Source organism: Laetiporus sulphureus (genome assembly GCF_001632365.1).
Source record: "Laetiporus sulphureus 93-53 unplaced genomic scaffold LAESUscaffold_33, whole genome shotgun sequence".
Classification (NCBI taxonomy): domain Eukaryota; kingdom Fungi; phylum Basidiomycota; class Agaricomycetes; order Polyporales; family Laetiporaceae; genus Laetiporus; species Laetiporus sulphureus.
In genome coordinates, this window is record NW_024468542.1 from 389,141 (window position 1) to 408,626 (window position 19,486).

The window sequence follows — 19,486 nt, forward strand, 5'->3', positions numbered from 1 at the left end:
GCCTAGTTCACCGCGGCTTGTGTGCCCACAGTGCCCCCGGAATGGCCCGCCCGAGTGGGCCTGTGCTGAAGGATTTCTCCCGTGACGTCGCTAGCATGCGGCTCTGTAAGCTACGGTAGTGTGTCATTGCTCCTCCTTTTTCGGCCATGATATCTGATTACAATTTTGTAGAGTACACTTGACCCCATCCAATGAATCTTCATGCCTATTGTAATCTCTCTCCCTCATACATCCTTAGAGTCACTGCAACCTTGATTTCCCCTCTGCGACTCATGGCTTGTCTCGATGGCGTGCCGCGGTGGCGTGCGCCACAGACATTGCCGCAGTCGAGACTTGCCCATAAGTTCTTATCATCTGTGCATTTATGGTGAGTGGTATGAGCCCTTTCCCGTCTTCTCCATCAGCAGATAAAGAAGTTTGAGGAGAACGCCTCTCAGCCGCTCAATCCGTCGCGGAATTGGAAGATTGTGTGGGTTGAAGTGAGGCGGGACAACAATATGACGCGGCCTACGTTTCCGAGTTCCATCCTTCATTGCAAGGCTCATGAGCATTTGAACACACCGTAAGACCTCATATATAAAACAACAATTGCTGCAGACCTTCCTTTTTCGCCGAGGCGCTATACGAGAGCACACAGTTTCCGGCGAAACAGAGGCCACCCTGAAACGCTCTCAAGCCTTGTTTATATTATGCGAATACGGAAGCATACACATTTGTATGTACAAGGAGTCTAAGGTCTGAGAGTTTGGAATAGAGATTTGTGTGGCGCGCGCCACGACCGTGTCGCCTTGAGTCCACAACAATCACATGACCGCGAATAACGCTGCCCTAACGAGCGCTGCATGGCCGGCCGCTGCGATTCTTTTCAACTGTCGTACGGCCTCCTCTTTAGCTTCGCGCCATCAAATTCCTCCAGAACTACGATATAGCTGCTGGTATTCTTCATCTCGTTATCGCACACTGTCAACAGCACTGCTTTTCACAATAACAAAGGCCCCATCTGAAGGGCGCGCAATTACTATTTGCTTTGGCCCTACGAGATTCGAGACTCCGAGAACACATAACAAGCTGCTCTTGTAGAATGCATCGGTTGGACATTCAAATTCAAACGTCAAGACCCAATGACCAATATATGAAAGAATCTAACTTCCTTGCATAGCACCAGTTTCTATACCTTCTGAGATCCTTCTTCAAGGCAGCAAGGGCATCTACAAGCGAGATTTCGGGCCACAGAGCCAATCATTGGAAAATCTGGAAATATTTAGGAACCTATTTCAATCACACACTGCGTTTACGTCCATGGTTGATTCAGTCGACTAGTCAAAAGGTTTCTACAGGAATTTTGACCCAAAAGACCGTATATATCGTACATCAAGTGTCCATTTTCGATTTTGTGCCTCGCCAACGCATCTTCAAACGATTCGTCCTGATCTACCAGGGATTATGGCGTTGAGGCTTCGAAATATGCTTTTATGGCTGCGGAGAACAGACGGAATGCTGCAAATGCATCGTCGGTGGACTTGTTTTCCTCATGCCTGTCATCCAGTCTATGGGTCTCATGCTCAAAAGGACGCGCCACAGGGACATCTTCGATTCGGCGAACGGGTAGCCAACCCCGGCCGTCGTTTAGGTCGAATGCAAAGTCAGACCACTCTGAACTTCATACGTGACGATACAGCTCCTCGATTCGTATCATCCCACGAGTAATCTTCGTCTTTATCCTCCTGTCGCCACCCCCAGCATTGATCTCCCACATACAAGGTCTTCTTCCACTCCGCTGCGATGTTCTCCGTTCATTCCAGATGAGCACGGTAGTGCATGGGCTGAGATATATAGGTAAGCATGCATACCTGCATACCACGTGAATTCCATCGCTCTGGCTGATATACCGGTCCGCTTGCGAAGTGATACATAGTCAGTCGCTTCTTCGCGTTTAGGCTTCGATTTGTTGACTAATTAAAACACTTTTACATACAGAAAATCAAGATATAATACAAAACGGACAATGACAGAGGAACCTATGCGTCGCACGATAGTCCATCCCGCAATCTTCACCGTCGGGCGCGTGTCACCTGTGGCAGCGTCGGACCTCTAGTCTGTGGATCGCAACTCGTTTCGTAAATGATGACTCCGTCCAAGGCAGTGTTGGTGGGGATATTACATGTTGGTGAGGGTCGGGACTGCGCTCGCCTGCTCCGTGGACTGTCTGGATGGACTAGCTGTCCGTGCTCATGTGGTCGCATATGGAATCTCCGGGACTGAAGGTGATGCGCGCTCTCCTCGCAACAGATACTGCAGCAACGACGACGACGGCTGGTCATCATGGGCTGCAGAGGTTGGAGGCCGGTGAAGAAGATGTTCTGCGGGCAGCACGCCGACTCGACGTAGAGCACCTTGCCCAGGTCTCCGAGGGAGTCTATGGAGGTCTTCTTGGAGAGTCCTGTGGCACGTGTCCTGGAGGGAGCGGAGCGTGTGGCTGCCCTTCGCCGTGCCCTGTCTTTAGTAGACTTTATGGGGGTGACAGTGTCCTTTGGTGGGAGGTGAGCTGTCTGAATGCGTGTGCGGTGGATGGTTTGCTTACTGATGCTGAGGCCGCTGTAGTCGTTGTTCCTCCCTCGTTCCGGCCCGGCGCCCTTGACCACTGCTCATCTTCCTCGGGAATGTTGCGCAGGAGTGGCTCTGGGAGCGGTACTGATGACATCGCTGCTATCATTTCTCGAGGGTCCTCGATGGGAGGTGATAATTTGGTGGTCGGTTCTAGTGACTGTGCCACCCGTTAGCCATCCTGAAGACAAGCACTCTGCATGCTGCCTCACGTACCCGCGGACTTAGTTCAGTCGTCACCATCTTACGTCGAAAGTTGATGCGGACTGGGATGTGCTTCGGTGGTGTTCCCGTGTTTCCGATATGGAGCTGAGGTGCCGATCGGGCAAGGACCTCGACACGGCCACTACCACCACTCTGGTCCGCTTTAGTGATCTTCTAACAAACAGTGAGCATACAGGCTTTAACGGGTTTGTCGGTTGACTCACTGACCGTCCGCGTTCATCCGTTTTTGTTTGTGTGCTCATAGACTCCATAGAGCCGGATGCTGTAGCAGACTGAGGGTTGTTTTGATAGACTCCGGGTTGATATTGTGCCACACGTTGAATGGTGGTCCAAGTTCTGGATAAGAAGCCGATGATCATCGCGGTGAGCGATCAAGTTGATATGACGGATTGCAGTGAGTAGATTTCAGCACCAAAAGATGAGCAGGCCGATTGTGAGCAGAAGATGCTTTTCTAGCGAGAGAATCGGGCGATAGTGTAGTGCCGACAAAAAGCGAGACAGGCAGTTTTTAAGACGCGGAGCAAGTGGCTCATGGACTACTCTAATTGTCTAGCTGGGCGCTAATACTACATTGGCCACAGCACAGCGGCCGTTGTTTCAGATTAGCTTCCCTGGCTCATCCTTTAGGATCCGATAGATTGCGCTCATGAACAGGTCAGACTCGCTTGAGATCGAGCTTGTTCCCAATGACATACTGAACGACGTTGATGCGTATGGGTGCAATGATGTTCGTGGTGCTCCTGCCAGATTGCCAGGGAATGTGCGCGGTTTGTGATACTTAAAACAATTTGTAGAAACTCGGACGATGTCTTTGCAGCGTCATGCAGGCCGAGCGTCAAATGTTCCATGCACTGAACGTTGATTTATGATTGTTGATCATCGAACCTGTCGTTGTTCAGTGTACAATGGGAGAGCTTTGCTTGGTCCGAGACTCGAGGGCATGAACGCAAGCTTGAAAGCACTTGGAGTTCATAGTTGTAATCTTTCTAAGATATTTCCGGTGGGTTACTCGAGGCATCCTTGCTTTTAGTGGGAGCAAGCCCTGGCGACCAACTTTCGAAGCTATAGAGTGGCAATTAGCCGTTCAAGCCACATCTTGCCACATGGATCGCGCGCCACTGCCAGCAGCTCGAGCGCCCGGTCACTGAGGGAAAGTCTCTTTTCGCCTTCAGTTCATGACAGCAATCCGCTCGACATTGCCAAGCTTTACGTTTCCACTTTGATTGTTATCGCGTGCGCTTGGACTCAAGATATTAGCTCAGGAGGCCGCACAGCCCATCATATCGAAAGCTAGTGCGCCGAACTCTGCCAGTGTTTGGTCCCCTCATGAAGTCAAGAAAACGTGTTCGCAAGCATTGTCAAGTCAAATCGTACTGATACGCGAAGAGAAGAGGCTAGTGAGAAGAGGCTAGAACTGTCGTCGATGAGTGTCACCGTCCCTCATGATGTTGGGTCTTGATAGGTCTCTCCATCTTCTTACCATTAGAGAGGTACTACATGCAGCGTAACGACTTTGCAATGAGACGAGACCAGTATGCTTGTTTGCATATCAGATTGTGTTTGAAAGAGCATCGTATGGGTTACAAGCCCGATCCATGCCTTTACCAGTCAGCTTGCGATCGGATCAAGTCGCTTTGCGTACATGCAAGACCTTGGGTGCTTTCGTCTGGTATTGATGGATGAGAATAGATCAGGTTTAGAGCAGCCGGGGATTTCTACGATGGTACGCACTTTCACAGTAAACCTTGGAGCTATGGCATTCATTCATTGTCTAGTATACCCGGCAGGTCGCCGATTACGTCCGGACATTGATTGCCAGCGCATCAATATTATGTTCCGCTCGGCAGTCAGGATGGACCTCTATCTGACGTCTTATTGCGACCCTGCCTGCTATGTCTTTGATATCCCTAGTCCTTGTGAAGGACCGGTTCAAAGTGCTCACGAGGGGCATGGGCCGTGGCATCGTCAGTTTGACCATCCAAGATTCTCAGGCAATTTGTCCCTCAGAGGACTCGAAATCGCGCTCTGTCTATACAAGCGTATAACACAGCAGTCTATGAAGGCCTTTAATGGATCTTCGACTGTATACCGGCTCACATGTTCTCCGGCCTCGTTGGTCCATCTTCATCATTCCTGCAGTTGTTCTTCACGGCCGTCCCACTCTATGTGTTTGCAGAGGTTGCAGGCTGCATAGCTCGCCCACGTTCGTATCAATTTCATCTTCGGGGAAATCCTCTGGTGACTCGTTGAATGTTGGAAAGGATCGAAGCTCTGTACAGGTCGCCTTAAACATGCCGGTCGCCGGAGGTCCTGAAACGTTGGCCAGCCAGGTGAATGTGATGCGTGGCGCGTCGACGAAAAGGATGGGCTGGTAGCAATGGGAGGTACGCGGACCCTCTTTCAGGCAACGAGGCAATCGTTCGCGACAAACGCTATCGGTCGGTGAGGGCCGTAATGGTCACAGTACGTCGTTCTGGGAATGGTCGAAGTAGAAGGAGAACGAAAACAGTGCCATCCAAACACGTTGTGTTCTGGCGCCTATGCGCTTGCGGCGAAGGTGCCACAGTTTGGCCAAGCAGGCTGGGCTGGAGTTCAGCGCGGTGATGTTCTTTGACTGGATGAAATGCAAAGTTGGTGGGCATATTCGCACTCATCAAATAGATCGAGCTCATTTGAGTAATTCACAGCTAGTATACGAACATTATTGGCTATTGATCATACGTCTCGACACCTTCCAAAGCTGGCGCTGGCCACACCCTCCTGGTGAAATCTATATGACACTATCATCTGACGATCCCTCAAAGTCATCTCCAAGCAGATCTCTGATCTTTCGATACAAGAGCGTGATTTCCAGCTCGCTTTCTGCCAATCCCTCTGCGCATGACATACGTCGTTTGGGCGGCGATCCTGGGCCTCGAATTTGAGTCTCGTCGATACCGGTACCGAGCTCTTTGTCACCATCGGAAAGCGACGTCGTTGCTGCGGAGGTGCTGCTGGCGGACTCATTGATCTTCTGCACGTCGTGCTCCCAACGAACGATCCTGTTTAACTCGGACGTGTTGCGCAATTCTTGGAGCTCCTGAGCAAACGTTAGATTCGGAGCTGTGGACGTCTAACGAAGGCAGGAAGAAGTTCATTCACTGTCACCGGCCACAGAATCCGAGCATGGTGCTTACCGCATCTTCCAGCTGGCCAACAGAAAATGTTTCTGGTACTGGAACGGCAACTTCTTTATGATGACGTGGCGTCTGAAGACATTCGTCAACAATACGCCTTGGACAAAGCACGTAGTCCATCACACACCTCAGGTTGGCTCAGCACGGCTACTGCCGTGTTCCGTTTGGAAGTGTGCACCTGTTGGAAGTCCCAGTTGCCTTCGATAATGGTACTGAAGCTCTCGCGAGGCCTGGTGGCAGTGGGCATGTGTAACTGGACCGTTCGCGGGGGCATCTTCTGCCATGTAGCAGACGGGTAGCCGACCCATCCTTCCTGTCAACAATCAAGTCAGATTAGTCTGGCTGCACACTGCGCTGATAACACGTACTGCCTGGTGCCACCTCACGTAGTTCTCATCATCGTCAACCTCGCTCGCCCATGCCCAGTAGCGATCTCCCAGGTACCAGTCCCTCTTCCATTCCTCTGGGGCGGTTTCCATCCATACCAAGTGGGCCCACTCGTCTTTGGGCTGCATTGCATAGGTAAGCACGCATAACAACACGAACGTCGTCGACTTGGCTCACGTACCACTCCGTTGTCGCCCGTGTTGGAATGTGTTCTTATAAGGCTCTCATCGTCGCTGAAGTCCTCGATATCTGCTGGGGACTCGATGTAGCCAAAGCTGTCCCAGGAATCTGGGGAGTCAGGTGGCTCAAAATCGTTTTCAGCAGCGTGGTTGTCCATGAGGTCGTTGCAGTTCAAGTGGCCTGTGGCGGGTGGTGTGACGACAAAGGGAAAAAAATTGAGGTCGAGACCAATACGGAGGTGAGTCGCTTGCGAATGACTGAAGAGAGCGAAACAAGTACGAGCGGCAGTATCAAGACACCCCCTTTTAAGGTCTCGACGATGAGTGGCGATGATGGAACAAGTGGCAGAAAAGCAAGAGCAAGCGCGTCTCTGGCACGTTGTCAACGAGCGCTAACACGTCTGTGGCGGTCGAACCATTGTTCGGCCACTGGCACATGGGAAACGTGTTCCGTTGTCATGTGAGGGTCTGAGAAAAGCCATCTGGCGAGCAATCACGATAAAAGTTGGTCTCTACAAACGGAGGACATCGTAGATGAACATAATCATTCGATACAAATTCTACTTCGACCCTTCGCCTTGGACTCTCGGTCTGATCATCGCCTCCCTTCACGAGCGGCGTGGTGACATCGCCTCTCTTTCCCTCTTCCTGTCCTCCAGCGCTCTTTTGGATTGCTCGCGGGACTAACATACGCGTTTTGTCATGACCTTCAGGGTCTCGAGACAGGCAGCAAGCTCCTCGGCATCACCTTCGTTGTCATCTCGGGACGAGGGGCTGGGTATGGTACCGGAAGATGCCAAGGTCTCTGACGTGGACGAGATGACCGAGCGTGGCGAGCGACGGCCTGGGTCGAAAGTGCATTGTAGGCGCAGAGGATGCCCTCGAGTCTCTCCAGCCTTTGGCGAATGCCCACGATCATCACCTTCATCCAAGTGCTCTGAGCCTCCTTCGAAAGAGTTGACAGCAGGTGGTACTCCTCGTCATTCTCTTCCATAGCGCTGGGAGCGAGTCCCGCGCCGCACAAAGTAGGCGAAGAGTCGTCCGAGTCTGAGCTTCTGGTGGTGTTGATTACTTGCAGCTTATGCTGAATAGGCGCAACAGGGCCTTCGTCAGAATAGCTCGCAGAGGAATGTGACAGGCTCTGTGAATGCAGACCAGTCATTATTGACTCGGGGAGGTCCACAATGTGCACGGATGACCCACCCATATAGGCTGAAGTTCTCAATGTTCGTGCCACGGCAAGACTCTTGATTATTATGTTAAAGCTAGCATCTATTGAACTGACCACTGCACAGCTGCATACAAAAAAAGGAAACTTAACACATAACGGTACGTTGCAGGCGATCCGGGAACCTATACATCGATAATGCCTCTGCCCATCTTCTACAACATTCAAACGCGCCGCATGACAATGCGTTGTAATCAAGCCCATCTAACTGGCAGTAGTGTCGGACCTCATGTTGGGATCGCAGCTCGTTTCGTAGATGATGACTCTGTCAAAGGCAGCATTGGTGGGGATACATGTTGGTGAGGATCGAGCCTGCGGTCGCCTCACCCGCGGACTTTCTGGATGGACTAGCTGCCCGCTCTCCCGTGCTCGCATATGGGACTTCCGGGACTGGTGGTCATGTGCGCTCCCTTCGCAACAAGTACTGCAGCAACGACGACGACGCCTGGTCATCATGGGCTGATGAGGTTGGAGGCCGGTGAAGAATATGTTCTGCGGGCAGCACGCCGACTCGACATAGAGCACCTTGCCCAGGTCTCCGAGAGAGTCTATGGAGGCCTTCTTGGAGAGCCCTAGAGTACGTGTCCTGGAGGGAGCGGAGCGTGTGGCTGCCCTTCGCCGTGCCCTGTCTTTAGTAGACGTTATGGGGATGACAGTGTCCTTTAGTGGGAGGTGAGCTGTCTGAATGCGTGTGCAGTGGATGGTTTGCTTACTGATGCTGAGGCCACTGTAGTCATTGTTCCTCCCTCGTGCAGGTCCGGTGCCCTTGACCATTGCTCATCTTCCTCGAGAATGTTGCGCAGGAGTGGCTCTGGGAGTGGTACTGATGACATCGCTGCGATCATTTCTTGCGGGTCTTCGATGGGAGGTGATAACCCGGCGGTTGGTTCCAGTGACTGTGCCACCCGTTAGCCATCCTGAAGACAAGCACCCTGCATGCTGCTTCACGTACCGGTGGAGTTAGGCCACTCGTCACCACCCTACGCCGAAAGTTGATGCGGACTGGGATGTGCTTCAGAGATGTTGCCGTGTTTCCGGTATGTAGCTGGGGTGCCGATCGCGCAAGGACTTCGACACGGCCGCTGTCACTCTGGACTATTTTGGTGAGCTTGTAACAAACGGTGAGCGTACAGGCTTTAACGGGTTTGTCGGTCGGCTCACTGATCGTCCGTCTCCATCCGTTTTTGCTTGTATACTCATAGATATGGTAGCAGACAGAGAGTTGTCTTGACGGGCGCCGACGCGGTATTGTGCCACACGTTGAATGGTTGTCCAAGTTCTGGTTAAGAAGCCAGTGATCATGGACATCGCGTGAGCGATCAAGTTGATATCGTGGATTGTGGGAACAGCGGTCAGTACAAATACTGGAGCACGCTGATTGTGAAAAGATATGCTTCTCTAATGAGAGAATCAGGCGAATGTGAAGTGCGGACGAAAACGCGAGTCAGGCAGTTTATAAGATGCGGTGCGAGTGGCTCATGGACGGATCTAATTGTTTATCTGGGCGCTAATACTACATTGGCCACAGCACAGCGGCCGTTGTTTCAAATTGGCTTCCTGCTGGCTCATATTTTAGGATCCGTACAGATTGCGCTCATGAACACATGTGTCAGTCTCATTTGAGATCGAGCTTGCCCCCAACGACATATTGAAGGACGTTGACGCGTATGGCTGCAACGATGTTCGTGGTGCTCCCGCCAGATTGTCGGAGGGATGTTGGCCCTCTCTGAAACCTAGAACATTACTTGGACGACGTCTTTGCGACGTCATGCAGGCCGAGCGTCAAGTTTTCATGCATTGAACACTGATGATTGATCGTTGATCCTGCCGTTGTCCAGTTTGCAGTGAGAGAACCAGTCGGAAATTCCGGCAGTTTTCTTTGTCGCTCATGAAGCGTGTGTGCATTGTCAGTCGGAGCTGATCCTAGCTTTGGTTGACTGACTCGAGGCATGATGCATGAAATGCAAGCTCTGAAGCATATATATGTAGTTTCACAGTTGCAACGCTTCGTAGATTTTCTCAGCGAATTACTCCACTGCACCCTGAGTGTAGTCGCATATATAAATGTACATTGCTCCAGTGAGAGCAATCAATGAGTGAACTATAACAATTTGAGCCACAGCAGCGATGCTAGTGTGCCGCATCCTAGCCACAGGCCTTGGGCTAGCGCGCCAACGCGTCGCGAGCGCCCGGTGAGAGAAAGACTTCCAAGTTCTTCACCTCCACTTCATGATAGCATTCCGCTCGACATGTGAAAGCTTTTCGCTGCGACGTTTCCGTCTCAGGTAGGTATCACACGCTTCCATTCAAGATATTAGCCCCAGGAGGCCGTACGGCCCGCCATGGAAAACAGAATCTAGGGCACCGTACTGTGATCCTGTCAGCATTCGGTCTCCTCATTGACTCAACAGAACATGTTCGCAAGCATAATAAGAAAAAATTGCGCTGGAGTACGAGAAGAGAAGGGGTCAGTACCGTCGTTGATAAGTCCTGTTTCCGTCCCTTAAGGTATTGGGTCTTGATAGATTCCTCCATCCTCTCATCCGCAGGAGAACATTACGAGCAGGATATTGACATTACGAACAGAACAGCACGTTGTCCGCGTATCAGACGATGTCGGAAAGAGCATCGTATGGGTAGAATTCCTGGTCCTCGCCTTCGCCGCTCGGCTTGTGAATATCATTCCAAGGTTCTGTCATCTGGTATGGGTGGAAGGTAGACGAGCAGATTAGAGCAGCTCAGGGGTTCCACGATGGTGCGCACCTTCACAGGCGATTTTGGAGCTATGGCATTCATTGTCGAGTGTGCTCCGCAGGTCGCCGACTACGTCCGGACATTGATCACCCCCGCGTCAATATTCTATTCCGCTCAGCACTCAAAATGAGACGCACCTGTGTCTGACGTGTTACTACGACCATGCCTGCTGTATCCTGGTATCCCCAGTCCCCGTGAAGGATCTGTTCAAAGTCCTCGCGAGGAGGCATAGGTCGTGGCATCTTGAGTTCGACCGTCTGCGTTTCTAATGCAACCGGACCCTCAGAGGACTCGGAACCACTCGCTCGCGTCTGCGAAAATGTAAACAAAGCAATCTTGGAAGAGTAATCGTGGAACTTGCGACCGTGTCCCGGCTCGCATGGACTCCGTGCTCGTTGGTCCATCTACGCCACTCCTGGAACCACTCTTCATACAAACGTAGACATGGCTCAAGCCACGGTGGCACCTGTGGTAACTGGGAAGCATTTCATCCGGTGAAATTTGGTAATAGACGGTAAGCATACAGAATGCCACGGACATTGTCAAGCCGGCTAACTCACCGATCCACTGTTCATGACCGTGCCACTTTGTACGCTTGCAGAGTTTTCGATGACGCCTACTTCGTTTGCGTTCGTATAAGTTCTGTCTTCGGGGAAATCCTCTGGCGACCGGTTGAATGGCCGAAAGGATCGAAGCTCTATCCAGATTGCCTTTAACATCGCGGTGGCCGGAGGTTGATAATGGTTGTTCGGCCAGGTGAATGTGGCGCGCGGCGCGCCGACGAGAAGGATGGGCTGGTAGCGATGGAGGCACGCGATCTTTTTATCAGTCAATGAGGCACTCGTTCGCGGCAAACGCTATCCGTCGGTGTGGAACGAAATGACCGCAGTTTATCGTTGAGGGAATGGCTGAAGTAGAAAAAGAACGAACGCAGTGCCACCCGGACACGTTGTTTCCTGGCGCCTACGCGCTTGTGGCGGCGGTGCCACATTTTGGCCGAGCAGGCCAGATTTCAGGGCCATAATGTATTCTGACTGGAGGAGCTTCAAGTCGGTAGGCCTATTCGCCCTCATTACATTCGATCGAGCTCATTTGAGCAATTTACAGCTAGTACACGAACATTCTTGCTATCGATTTCACGTCTCGAGACACACCAGAGTCGGCGTTGCCCACATTATCCTGGTGAAATCTATGCGACATCGTCGTTCGATGGCCCCTCAAAGTCGTCCCCAAGCAGACCTTTGATCTCTCGATACAAAGACTTGATTCTCAGCTCACTTTCTGCCAATTCCTTTGTGCACGACGCACATCGTTCGAGCGGTGATCCTGGGCCTCGAACATGAGTTTCGACGATACCGGCGACGTCCTCTTCGTCACCATCGGAAAGGGACGTCGCTGCTGTGGAGATGTTGCCAGCGGACTTGTTGATCCTCTGCATGTCCAGCTCCCAACGAGCGGTCCTGTTTAACTCAGACGTATTGCGCAATTCTTGGAGCTCTCGAGCAAATCTTGCATTCGGAGCTGGGGGCATCTACCGAAGGAAGGAAGAAGTTCATCCACTGTAATTGGCAGCAGAATTCGGGCATGATGCTTACCGTCTCTTCCAGCTGGCCAGCAGAAGAATTTTCCTTTGGTGCAGGAATGGCCATCTCTTCATGATTACGTGTCGTCTGAAGACGTTCGTCAACTATACGCCTTGGACACAGCACTTAGTTCACCACATACCTCAGGCTGGCTCAAGACGGCTACTGCCGTGTTCCCCTTCGAAGTCGGCACCTCTTGGAGACCCCAGCTACCTTCAAGGATGGTATTGTAGCATTCACGAGGCCTGGTGGCCGTGGGCATGTACAACGGGACCGTTCGCAGGGGCATCTCCCTCCACGTAGCGCCAACCCATCCTTCCTATCGACAACGAAATAAGATTAGCGTGGCTCCACGCTCTGCGGATACCACATACCGTCTGGTACCACCTCACGTAGTTGTCGTCATCGTCGACCTCGCTCGCCCATGCCCAGTACCGATCTCCCAGGTACCAGTCCCTCTTCCACTCCTCTGGGACGGTTTCCATCCATGCCAAATGCGCCCACTCGTCGTCTTTTGGCTGGGTCGTATAGGTAAGCATGCATAATAACATGACACCATCAACCTGGCTAACGTACCGCTCCGTTGTTGTCGTACATGTAATCGTGTGTGCTTGCAGTGCCCTCATCGTCGCTGAAGTCTTCGATATCCGCAAAAGACTCGATGTAATCAGAGCTGTCCCAGGAATCTGGCGAATCAGGTGGCTCGAAGTGCCTCTCAACGACGTGATCGTTCATGGATTTGTAGCAGTTCACGCAGCCGCGCGGCTTGTGGCGAGATGATACAGTGTCACAGTGAGGTCCAGAGCAATGTGGAAGCAAGTTGATCGCAGATGACTGTGGAGAGCGAAACAGATACGAGCAGTACTACCAAGGCGGCTTTTTAAGGTCCCGATAATGAGTGGCCAAGATGGAACAAGTGGCACACAAGCAAGAGCAAGCGGACGCATGGCACGTTGTCAACGGGCGCTAACGCGTCTGTGGCGATTGAACCACCGTTCATGCACGGGCACATGGGAGACGCGCCCCGTTGTCATGCAAGGGTCTGACAAAAAAACGATCTGTTTCAAGCAAACACAATAACGATTCGTCTACATAAACGCAGGACAATGTAGATGAAAATGACTGTTCGATGCACATTCTGCTTCGAGCCCTTCGCCCTGGACTCCCGCTCTAGTCGTTACCTCTCCTCACAAGCAGCGCGATAAAATTGCCTCCCTTTCCTTCTTCCGCTCCTCCAATGCCTTTTTGGACTGTTCGCGGGAATGATGTACGCGTTTCGTCATATCCTTCAGGGCCTCGAGACAGGCAGCAAGCTCCTCAGCATCATCTTCGTAGTCATCTCTGATGGAGGACGCGAAAGTGTCTGATGTGGACGCCATGGTCGAGCATGGTGAATCGCAGCTTGGGTCGAGAACTGCATTATAAGTGCGGAGGATATTCTCGAGCCTCTCCAGCCTTTGGCAAATGTCCGCGATCATCAGCTTCGTCCAAGTCCTCCGAGTCTCCTTCGGAAGAGTCGATAGCAGGTGGTACTCTTCGACGTCCTCCTCCATAATGCTGGGAGCGAGTTCGGCGCGGCACAAAGTAGGCGAAGAGGCGTCTGAGTCTGAGCTCTCCGTTGTGTTCACTATTCGCAGCTCATGCTGAACGGGGGCAGCAGGGCTTTCATCGGAATAGTTTGCGGAAGAATATAGGTGCTGTGAACGCAGACTGGTCATTATCAACCCGAGGTCCACGATGCACGGCTAACTGACCCATAGACTGAAGCTCTCCGTCTTACCGCTGCGGCATGACTGTTGGCCGTTGGTCGAATCCGTGGTCTTGTCTGCCGGGCATCCGCTTTCACCATTGACTTGCATCTCATGTATCTTCTCAATGGGAGGAAGAATGGGAGCAGCGAGATTACCATTGACCTATCGGCATGTCAGTCATGGTGTATAGTCGAAAGTTGGAGTGTGACTGACCAAGTTGTAGGATGCCACGGAGTCAAGAGAGTCTTCAACATCTCCTGCCCAGGACGATGCATCACCGTGGTGTTTGTCTAAGTACAGGAGATCCAAGTACTGAGCCGGTCAAAGGAAATGTAGATGGATACATTGCTCTGGTAAGCACAGTTATCATTACAAAGATGGCATCGGCTGACTTACGGATTCCTTGTCCTTCTTTGTATTGATAATTGTGCTAGTGAAAGCGGCCGTCTCGAAGTCGCCTTGATGGCCAGTGCCGTGGCCCGGTAGGTTGGGGTGGGGTTTCACTATCATAATTATGAAAGGAACCTTGCGCTTGAAGGCCGCTCGAGCCCGCTTCACGAAGCCTAGGATCATCTTGTGGTGGCCAGTCGCGAGTGTGGCGCTCTTATAGTGTCGATGAACTTGTTAATGGCGAGGTAGATATGCTGTTACGGACGCGTCTCAGACAAACGTAGATCAATGGCCAAAGAAAGACAAGCTGGACACTGTTCCTCTCGTGTGTTGTGGTTGAGAGCAAGTGGGGGTGGAGTGGCAGCGGACGTCGGAGTTGCCTCTATATTTGGGCGCTTATATAGTGGTCGCCGGCCAGATGCCACTGTCCAATTGGGGAAGTAGCCTTCGGTGCGAGTCGGTTAGAGCCTCTCAAAATGAAGAGAATTTCCGAAAAAAGCAGACAATGGCCAGAATGGTAGCACGCAAAGCTGCTGCTCTGTCGCTCCTTCGTCCAATACTCATATCCACAGGTGCAACTATAACGGTACTGCAATCCATTTCATCTCGTGCTTTGGCTTGTCGTTGTTCTTATATCGGCTGTACCTGCGATCACTTTTCGGCGAGCTAGTAAGGTAGCTCGCTGCAGAGTCGTTGACTTAAAAAGCACCTTAATGGTGGTGAGCAAGCGGACCCACGCGGGCGCTGACACGTCTGTGGCGGTTGAACCACCGTTCAGCCACTGGCACATGGAAGACGCGTCCCATTGTCGTGACAAAAAGCCATCTGGCTCAAGTAAACACAATAACAATCAGTCTTTATAAACGCATGACAATGTAGATCAAAATAACCGTTCGATGCAAATTCCGCTTCGAGCCCTCCGCCTTAAACTTCCGCTCTAATCGTTTCCTCCCTTCACAGGCAGCCGATAAACTGCCTTTCTTTCCTTCTTCCTCTCCTCCAGCACCCTTTTGGATTGCTCGCAAGACTGATGTACATGTTTCGTCATATCCTTCAGTGCCTCGATACAGGTAGCAAGCTCCTCGGCATCATTTTCGCAGCCAACTCGGCGCGAGAGGCCGGACGTGGTACCAGAAAATAAAATGCCAAGATTCCTCACATAGACGAGGTGGCCGAGGATGACGAGCCGCAGTCTGGTCCGAGAATCGCATTGCGTGAAGAGGATGTTCTCGAACCTCTCCAGCTTTTGACGGATATCGGCGATCATTAGCTTCATCCAAGGGCTCCAGGCTTCTTTCGGAAGAGTCGCTGACAAGCGATACTCCTCAATGTCCTCTTCCATAGCGTGGTAGGAAGCTCGGTGCATCAGAAAGTAGGGGAAGAGGCATCCGAGTTTGAGCTTCTGGTGGCGTCCATTGCATCCTTTACCCGCAGCTCATGCTGAGCGGGCATAGCACGGAAATGAAACAACTGAACAGGCCGATGATGCTGTCCCCGCAATAATAGTGGAGGCATGATGGTTGCGTGCCCGTGAATCGACGAGCCCATAGCGTGGCGCTCATACATGGCTGCCGTATTCGAGTAGTTGCCGATCCAGGCGGGCAAGACACAACGGCTTACAGTAGCCTCCTTCGTAAACGGGTCGTCGGTGAGCAGCATCTCGTCGTCTGGCCTACCAGCGATAACGGGAACTCGTGGTGAAACCAGGAGGGCGATGCTGCGGCCACAGCAGAAAGCGACGAGGCAGGTGAGTCGGATGCTCCCGGGAGCGGCCCTTCAAGACTCTTGGGAAATACCATGCTGAGCGTGTGGCTCATCTCAAGCAGCGCGAGGAGTGAGACAAGGTGTTCCGTCTCCTCAAGGAGGCCGAAGGGGAGGCCGCGGTGGGGATGGCCGCCTTGAACCGCGTGAGCTTTGCCATCTGGGATAGGCGGACAGAGGCATGGAAGGCGTGGAGGAAGGAGGAAGGAGGAAGGAGGAGGCGGCTAAGATGCCGCAGATGTCGCCACGCCTGCTGCTGCTAAGGCAGGAGTCGGATGATCATGTTGAGAGTGAAGTCGTCAAGTGTCGCTATGAAGAGGATGGCCGTTGATTCTGAGCAGCCGTTGAAGGTCCGGAGGAGCGGGCCCTTGACGTCGACCGCGAGGCGTCCTATAGAACATCGCACTCAACTATGTTATCTCACCAGCAAGTATTAGATCGCTCACAATGTAAATATAAGCGCCTGGCCTGTTACCGAGATCTTCGAGGCGGTGGCATCCACGCGCGAGTGTGACCACCGCCACAGACGCGTTGGTCGTTGATCGTTGGTGTCCGCCACAACGTGTTCGACTCGCGTTATTTGGTTCCAGTGGCACTTCAACTTCCGACTCGAATATAAAGGCGGTCGTATCCCGGCTCTTCTGCTTACTCTTAATCAGCTCCGCCGCTCTTTTGCACCGCGCAGACTTTTGACTATAGAGTCTTCGTTTTTTGCCTCTGTTACTTAGGCCCTCCCCTGTCACTCAATTGCGCATACAACTGAGCCATGGCCACTTATCCTATGGAGTGCGACGATAACACCACGTTGGTGAACCCGGAAATCGATCACCGCAGGGTCGTGGCATCCCCAACCCAGTGGAGCGACGAGTCGGACTCGTGGTTCGATGATGAGCAAGGATTCGATGCAGAGACCTTTGCAAGTGCACAACACGAAACGTTCACGGACAGCGACTCGGTACGTCAGCTCGCCAATCAATGTCCGTTTCATCCTGTGCACTCACCAATACATAATACAGGATTCCGACAACACGGACTACTGTCGCCTGTGGAGGCGCATTAGCCCCACTCCGCCTGCCAACCTCGAACAACGGATTTTGGACTGGAAGAGCCGGACTGATGAGGAAGGGAATTATGTGAGCAGGTGCCTTGTGGTAAGTTTCTGTAGTGGGCACGCACTCTCAATGATTCTGATGATTCATGTCCTGTTAGACGAGCTGTACAAGGGTCTTCATGGACAGGTCCGGCAACCCCATGATGTACATGGACGGTTCGCATACTGTCCGGCTTATGATGCCCACGCCGATCCCGCCGCCAGAGTCATCCCATGCCTTACGGAAGGGACTGTGGGACTGTCATGTAGTGGATGGCCAAGTGGTTATCACACAGCACACTTCAGAGGAAGCAGGATCCCTGGGGCCTAAATATGTTGATGCGGAAAGTCTATCTAGAGTTTCTCGCATGAAGGCGTCCGACAGCAAAAGGGTGAGGCGGGTTCCTGTCGGACCAAGGCCTATGAGGAGGCAATCCACTTTGGTGAGTCTTACATGCTGTTTTGGACGTCCTGGCAATTACTTACCGCATGCTTTAACTCTTCTCTGCTCATGTCACCGATCGTGACCCAGGGTATGTGCTCCAAAACCTCTGCTACACAGGAAGAATACAGCATGGCCGCCGTGGCTCACCTGAAGGAAGCATCGGAGTCTATGTGCAACAGTGCTGCCGATCCCATCCTATGGTGCTCTGAACGTCAAGCGCTACCGCCGGCTGTCATGCAGTGGTGGTGAGTATAAGGCATCTGAGTAGAGGTCATTCGAGTTAGATGAAATAGTGATCTATTGTATTCTCCACGATAGAATCTCGTCTTGTTTGTGCGGGATGGTTGTACGTTCATCATCGTCATACGCGAATCAATCCCGCAGATCAGAGTCTTCAGCATCGCTTGCATGATTCCGACAGCTTCAGCTGCACTGATGAAGATGAAGTGTATGCGGTAAATCTGAGACAATCGATGAAGTAGCAGCGAAGACAGATCTAGACAAACAAGTCGCACCTCTGAGCGGCGTGCGCACCGTAGTAGCTATAGCAGGACCCCGAAAATAGTCACCAACGTTTTGAGTCGATCCTTGGATCGTTTTGGAGTAATTTTGGAATAAAACGTGCACAATTTTGCGCTCTTTTGATCATTGTCAAAACTTGATGCTCAGAAAGCATCCGACATGGCCACTGGCCTGTGCAATGTGACTATCCTCTATTCAGTCCCCCCGATCCAACTCTTTCTGTAAAACACTCTAGCTGTGATAGATCCCGCGCCCTCAAGTCAGTCATACATTGGTGACCACAAGTACTCACGCTTTGAGCCTCCGATTGGCTCGTTAAAACAATGTCCTAAGCCGTCTGGCGATTTACATGCGGCGACGTAGATTGACGGGCTAATTTTGGGTGCTCATGGTGTCAGATCTGCGAGTATTTGAAAGATAGGTCCCCCCCACCAGCCAGTTGTGACCGTCTAATCGCGAAAGTTCGTGACAAATGTTGGCACCATCCCCAAAACCAGCTGCCGGATAGCCCGATCGGAAAGTTTTAAGTTCGTCATAAGTTCATAAGCCGTATGATCATCACAACGTTCAATTCGTTCTATCTCGTCGCTGCAGCATCGGGATATCTTACAAGCATACATGGCAGCCACAGTGAAAACTAATGGGTCAAGAATCGCTTCCTCGAGCCAAACGTCAATGGAGTCGCAATTATCGGCTTGCGGGGAGGCTCAAGCAGAGAAGGTAGAACTCATCGACACATTCAAGCTGATCATAAGCGATCACCCCAGACATGGGGCCATTTTTCTGCATGTAAAATGGAAAGAAAATGTGAATTAGTATTATAAAAATTGGGTATCTATTTGTCAAACCGGCAGATTGCTTTACACATTGGGCATTTGTAAATGATAATGGGATTATAAAATATGCTTAACCATATCGTAAGGGCAAATCTTATGTCTATTTCATGAATTTAACACAAGGATTTACACACACTACAATTAATGTCACAGATTTTGGATATATGATGGGCAACCACACTTTTGCATACTTTGTCTTTTAGAAGGCACTTTGGAACTTATTATCACACAGGATATGCATAGATGGCAGATTATGACTCATTATTTGCGCTCGTGACAAAGTACAGACGACTAACTACTGTCTCTTTAAGACATAGATCAGGTCATTATACGACACCGTGATCTCCACCGGCTGCAGACACGGCTTTTTCTTAGACCTCCAACGAGGCAGCTTCGCTTGAGGCGGCCGTAACACCCATGGCCCCTCGCCACCTGATACTACAAATGCCACTGTACCGGTATGTTCACCTGCGATGACCAGGGCATCATTGTTGATTTTGGGAGGGCATGTCTCGAACGACGTCGCAGGAAGTGTGTATCTTCGATAAAGCCCAC

At 51.6% G+C, this 19,486-nt stretch overlaps 7 protein-coding genes across 7 annotated transcripts; 4 read left to right on the forward strand and 3 right to left on the reverse strand.

Moving 5' to 3' along the window:
- The first annotated feature begins 1,297 nt into the window (after positions 1-1,297).
- Positions 1,298-2,105, forward strand: LAESUDRAFT_309356 (uncharacterized protein). Its single transcript, XM_040901943.1, has 4 exons — positions 1,298-1,703; positions 1,762-1,836; positions 1,906-1,914; positions 1,978-2,105. Coding segments are annotated over exons 1-4 (345 nt in total). The 5' UTR covers positions 1,298-1,443; the 3' UTR covers positions 1,979-2,105.
- LAESUDRAFT_728301 (uncharacterized protein) lies at positions 1,939-2,713 on the reverse strand. Its single transcript, XM_040909412.1, has 2 exons — positions 2,582-2,713; positions 1,939-2,528 (listed from the first exon to the last, which is right to left on the reverse strand). The coding sequence occupies exons 1-2, from the start codon at positions 2,699-2,701 to the stop codon at positions 2,052-2,054; spliced, it is 597 nt and encodes a 198-aa protein (XP_040762159.1). The 5' UTR covers positions 2,702-2,713; the 3' UTR covers positions 1,939-2,051.
- Positions 2,714-6,473: 3,760 nt separating this feature from the next.
- Positions 6,474-7,783, forward strand: LAESUDRAFT_309447 (uncharacterized protein). Its single transcript, XM_040901944.1, has 4 exons — positions 6,474-6,527; positions 6,613-6,810; positions 7,285-7,596; positions 7,650-7,783. Exons 2-3 carry the CDS (start codon positions 6,728-6,730, stop codon positions 7,565-7,567), a joined length of 366 nt encoding a protein of 121 aa, XP_040762160.1. The 5' UTR covers positions 6,474-6,527; positions 6,613-6,727; the 3' UTR covers positions 7,568-7,596; positions 7,650-7,783.
- A 5,444-nt stretch (positions 7,784-13,227) lies between these two features.
- Positions 13,228-14,047, reverse strand: LAESUDRAFT_728308 (uncharacterized protein). The gene has a single exon (XM_040909413.1). It carries the CDS (start codon positions 13,852-13,854, stop codon positions 13,324-13,326), a length of 531 nt encoding a protein of 176 aa, XP_040762161.1. The 5' UTR covers positions 13,855-14,047; the 3' UTR covers positions 13,228-13,323.
- Positions 14,048-15,214: 1,167 nt separating this feature from the next.
- Positions 15,215-15,619, reverse strand: LAESUDRAFT_761242 (uncharacterized protein; the record flags this gene model as incomplete). Its single annotated transcript, XM_040912885.1, has 1 exon — positions 15,215-15,619. One exon carries the CDS (start codon positions 15,617-15,619, stop codon positions 15,215-15,217), a length of 405 nt encoding a protein of 134 aa, XP_040762162.1.
- A 977-nt stretch (positions 15,620-16,596) lies between these two features.
- Positions 16,597-17,408, forward strand: LAESUDRAFT_728312 (uncharacterized protein). Its single transcript, XM_040909414.1, is given in 3 exon segments — positions 16,597-16,946; positions 16,957-16,960; positions 17,040-17,408. 3 exon segments carry the CDS (start codon positions 16,805-16,807, stop codon positions 17,047-17,049), a joined length of 156 nt encoding a protein of 51 aa, XP_040762163.1. The 5' UTR covers positions 16,597-16,804; the 3' UTR covers positions 17,050-17,408.
- LAESUDRAFT_309587 (uncharacterized protein) lies at positions 17,215-18,215 on the forward strand. Its single transcript, XM_040901945.1, has 2 exons — positions 17,215-17,571; positions 17,661-18,215. The coding sequence occupies exons 1-2, from the start codon at positions 17,269-17,271 to the stop codon at positions 17,820-17,822; spliced, it is 465 nt and encodes a 154-aa protein (XP_040762164.1). The 5' UTR covers positions 17,215-17,268; the 3' UTR covers positions 17,823-18,215.
- The last annotated feature ends 1,271 nt before the right edge of the window (positions 18,216-19,486 follow it).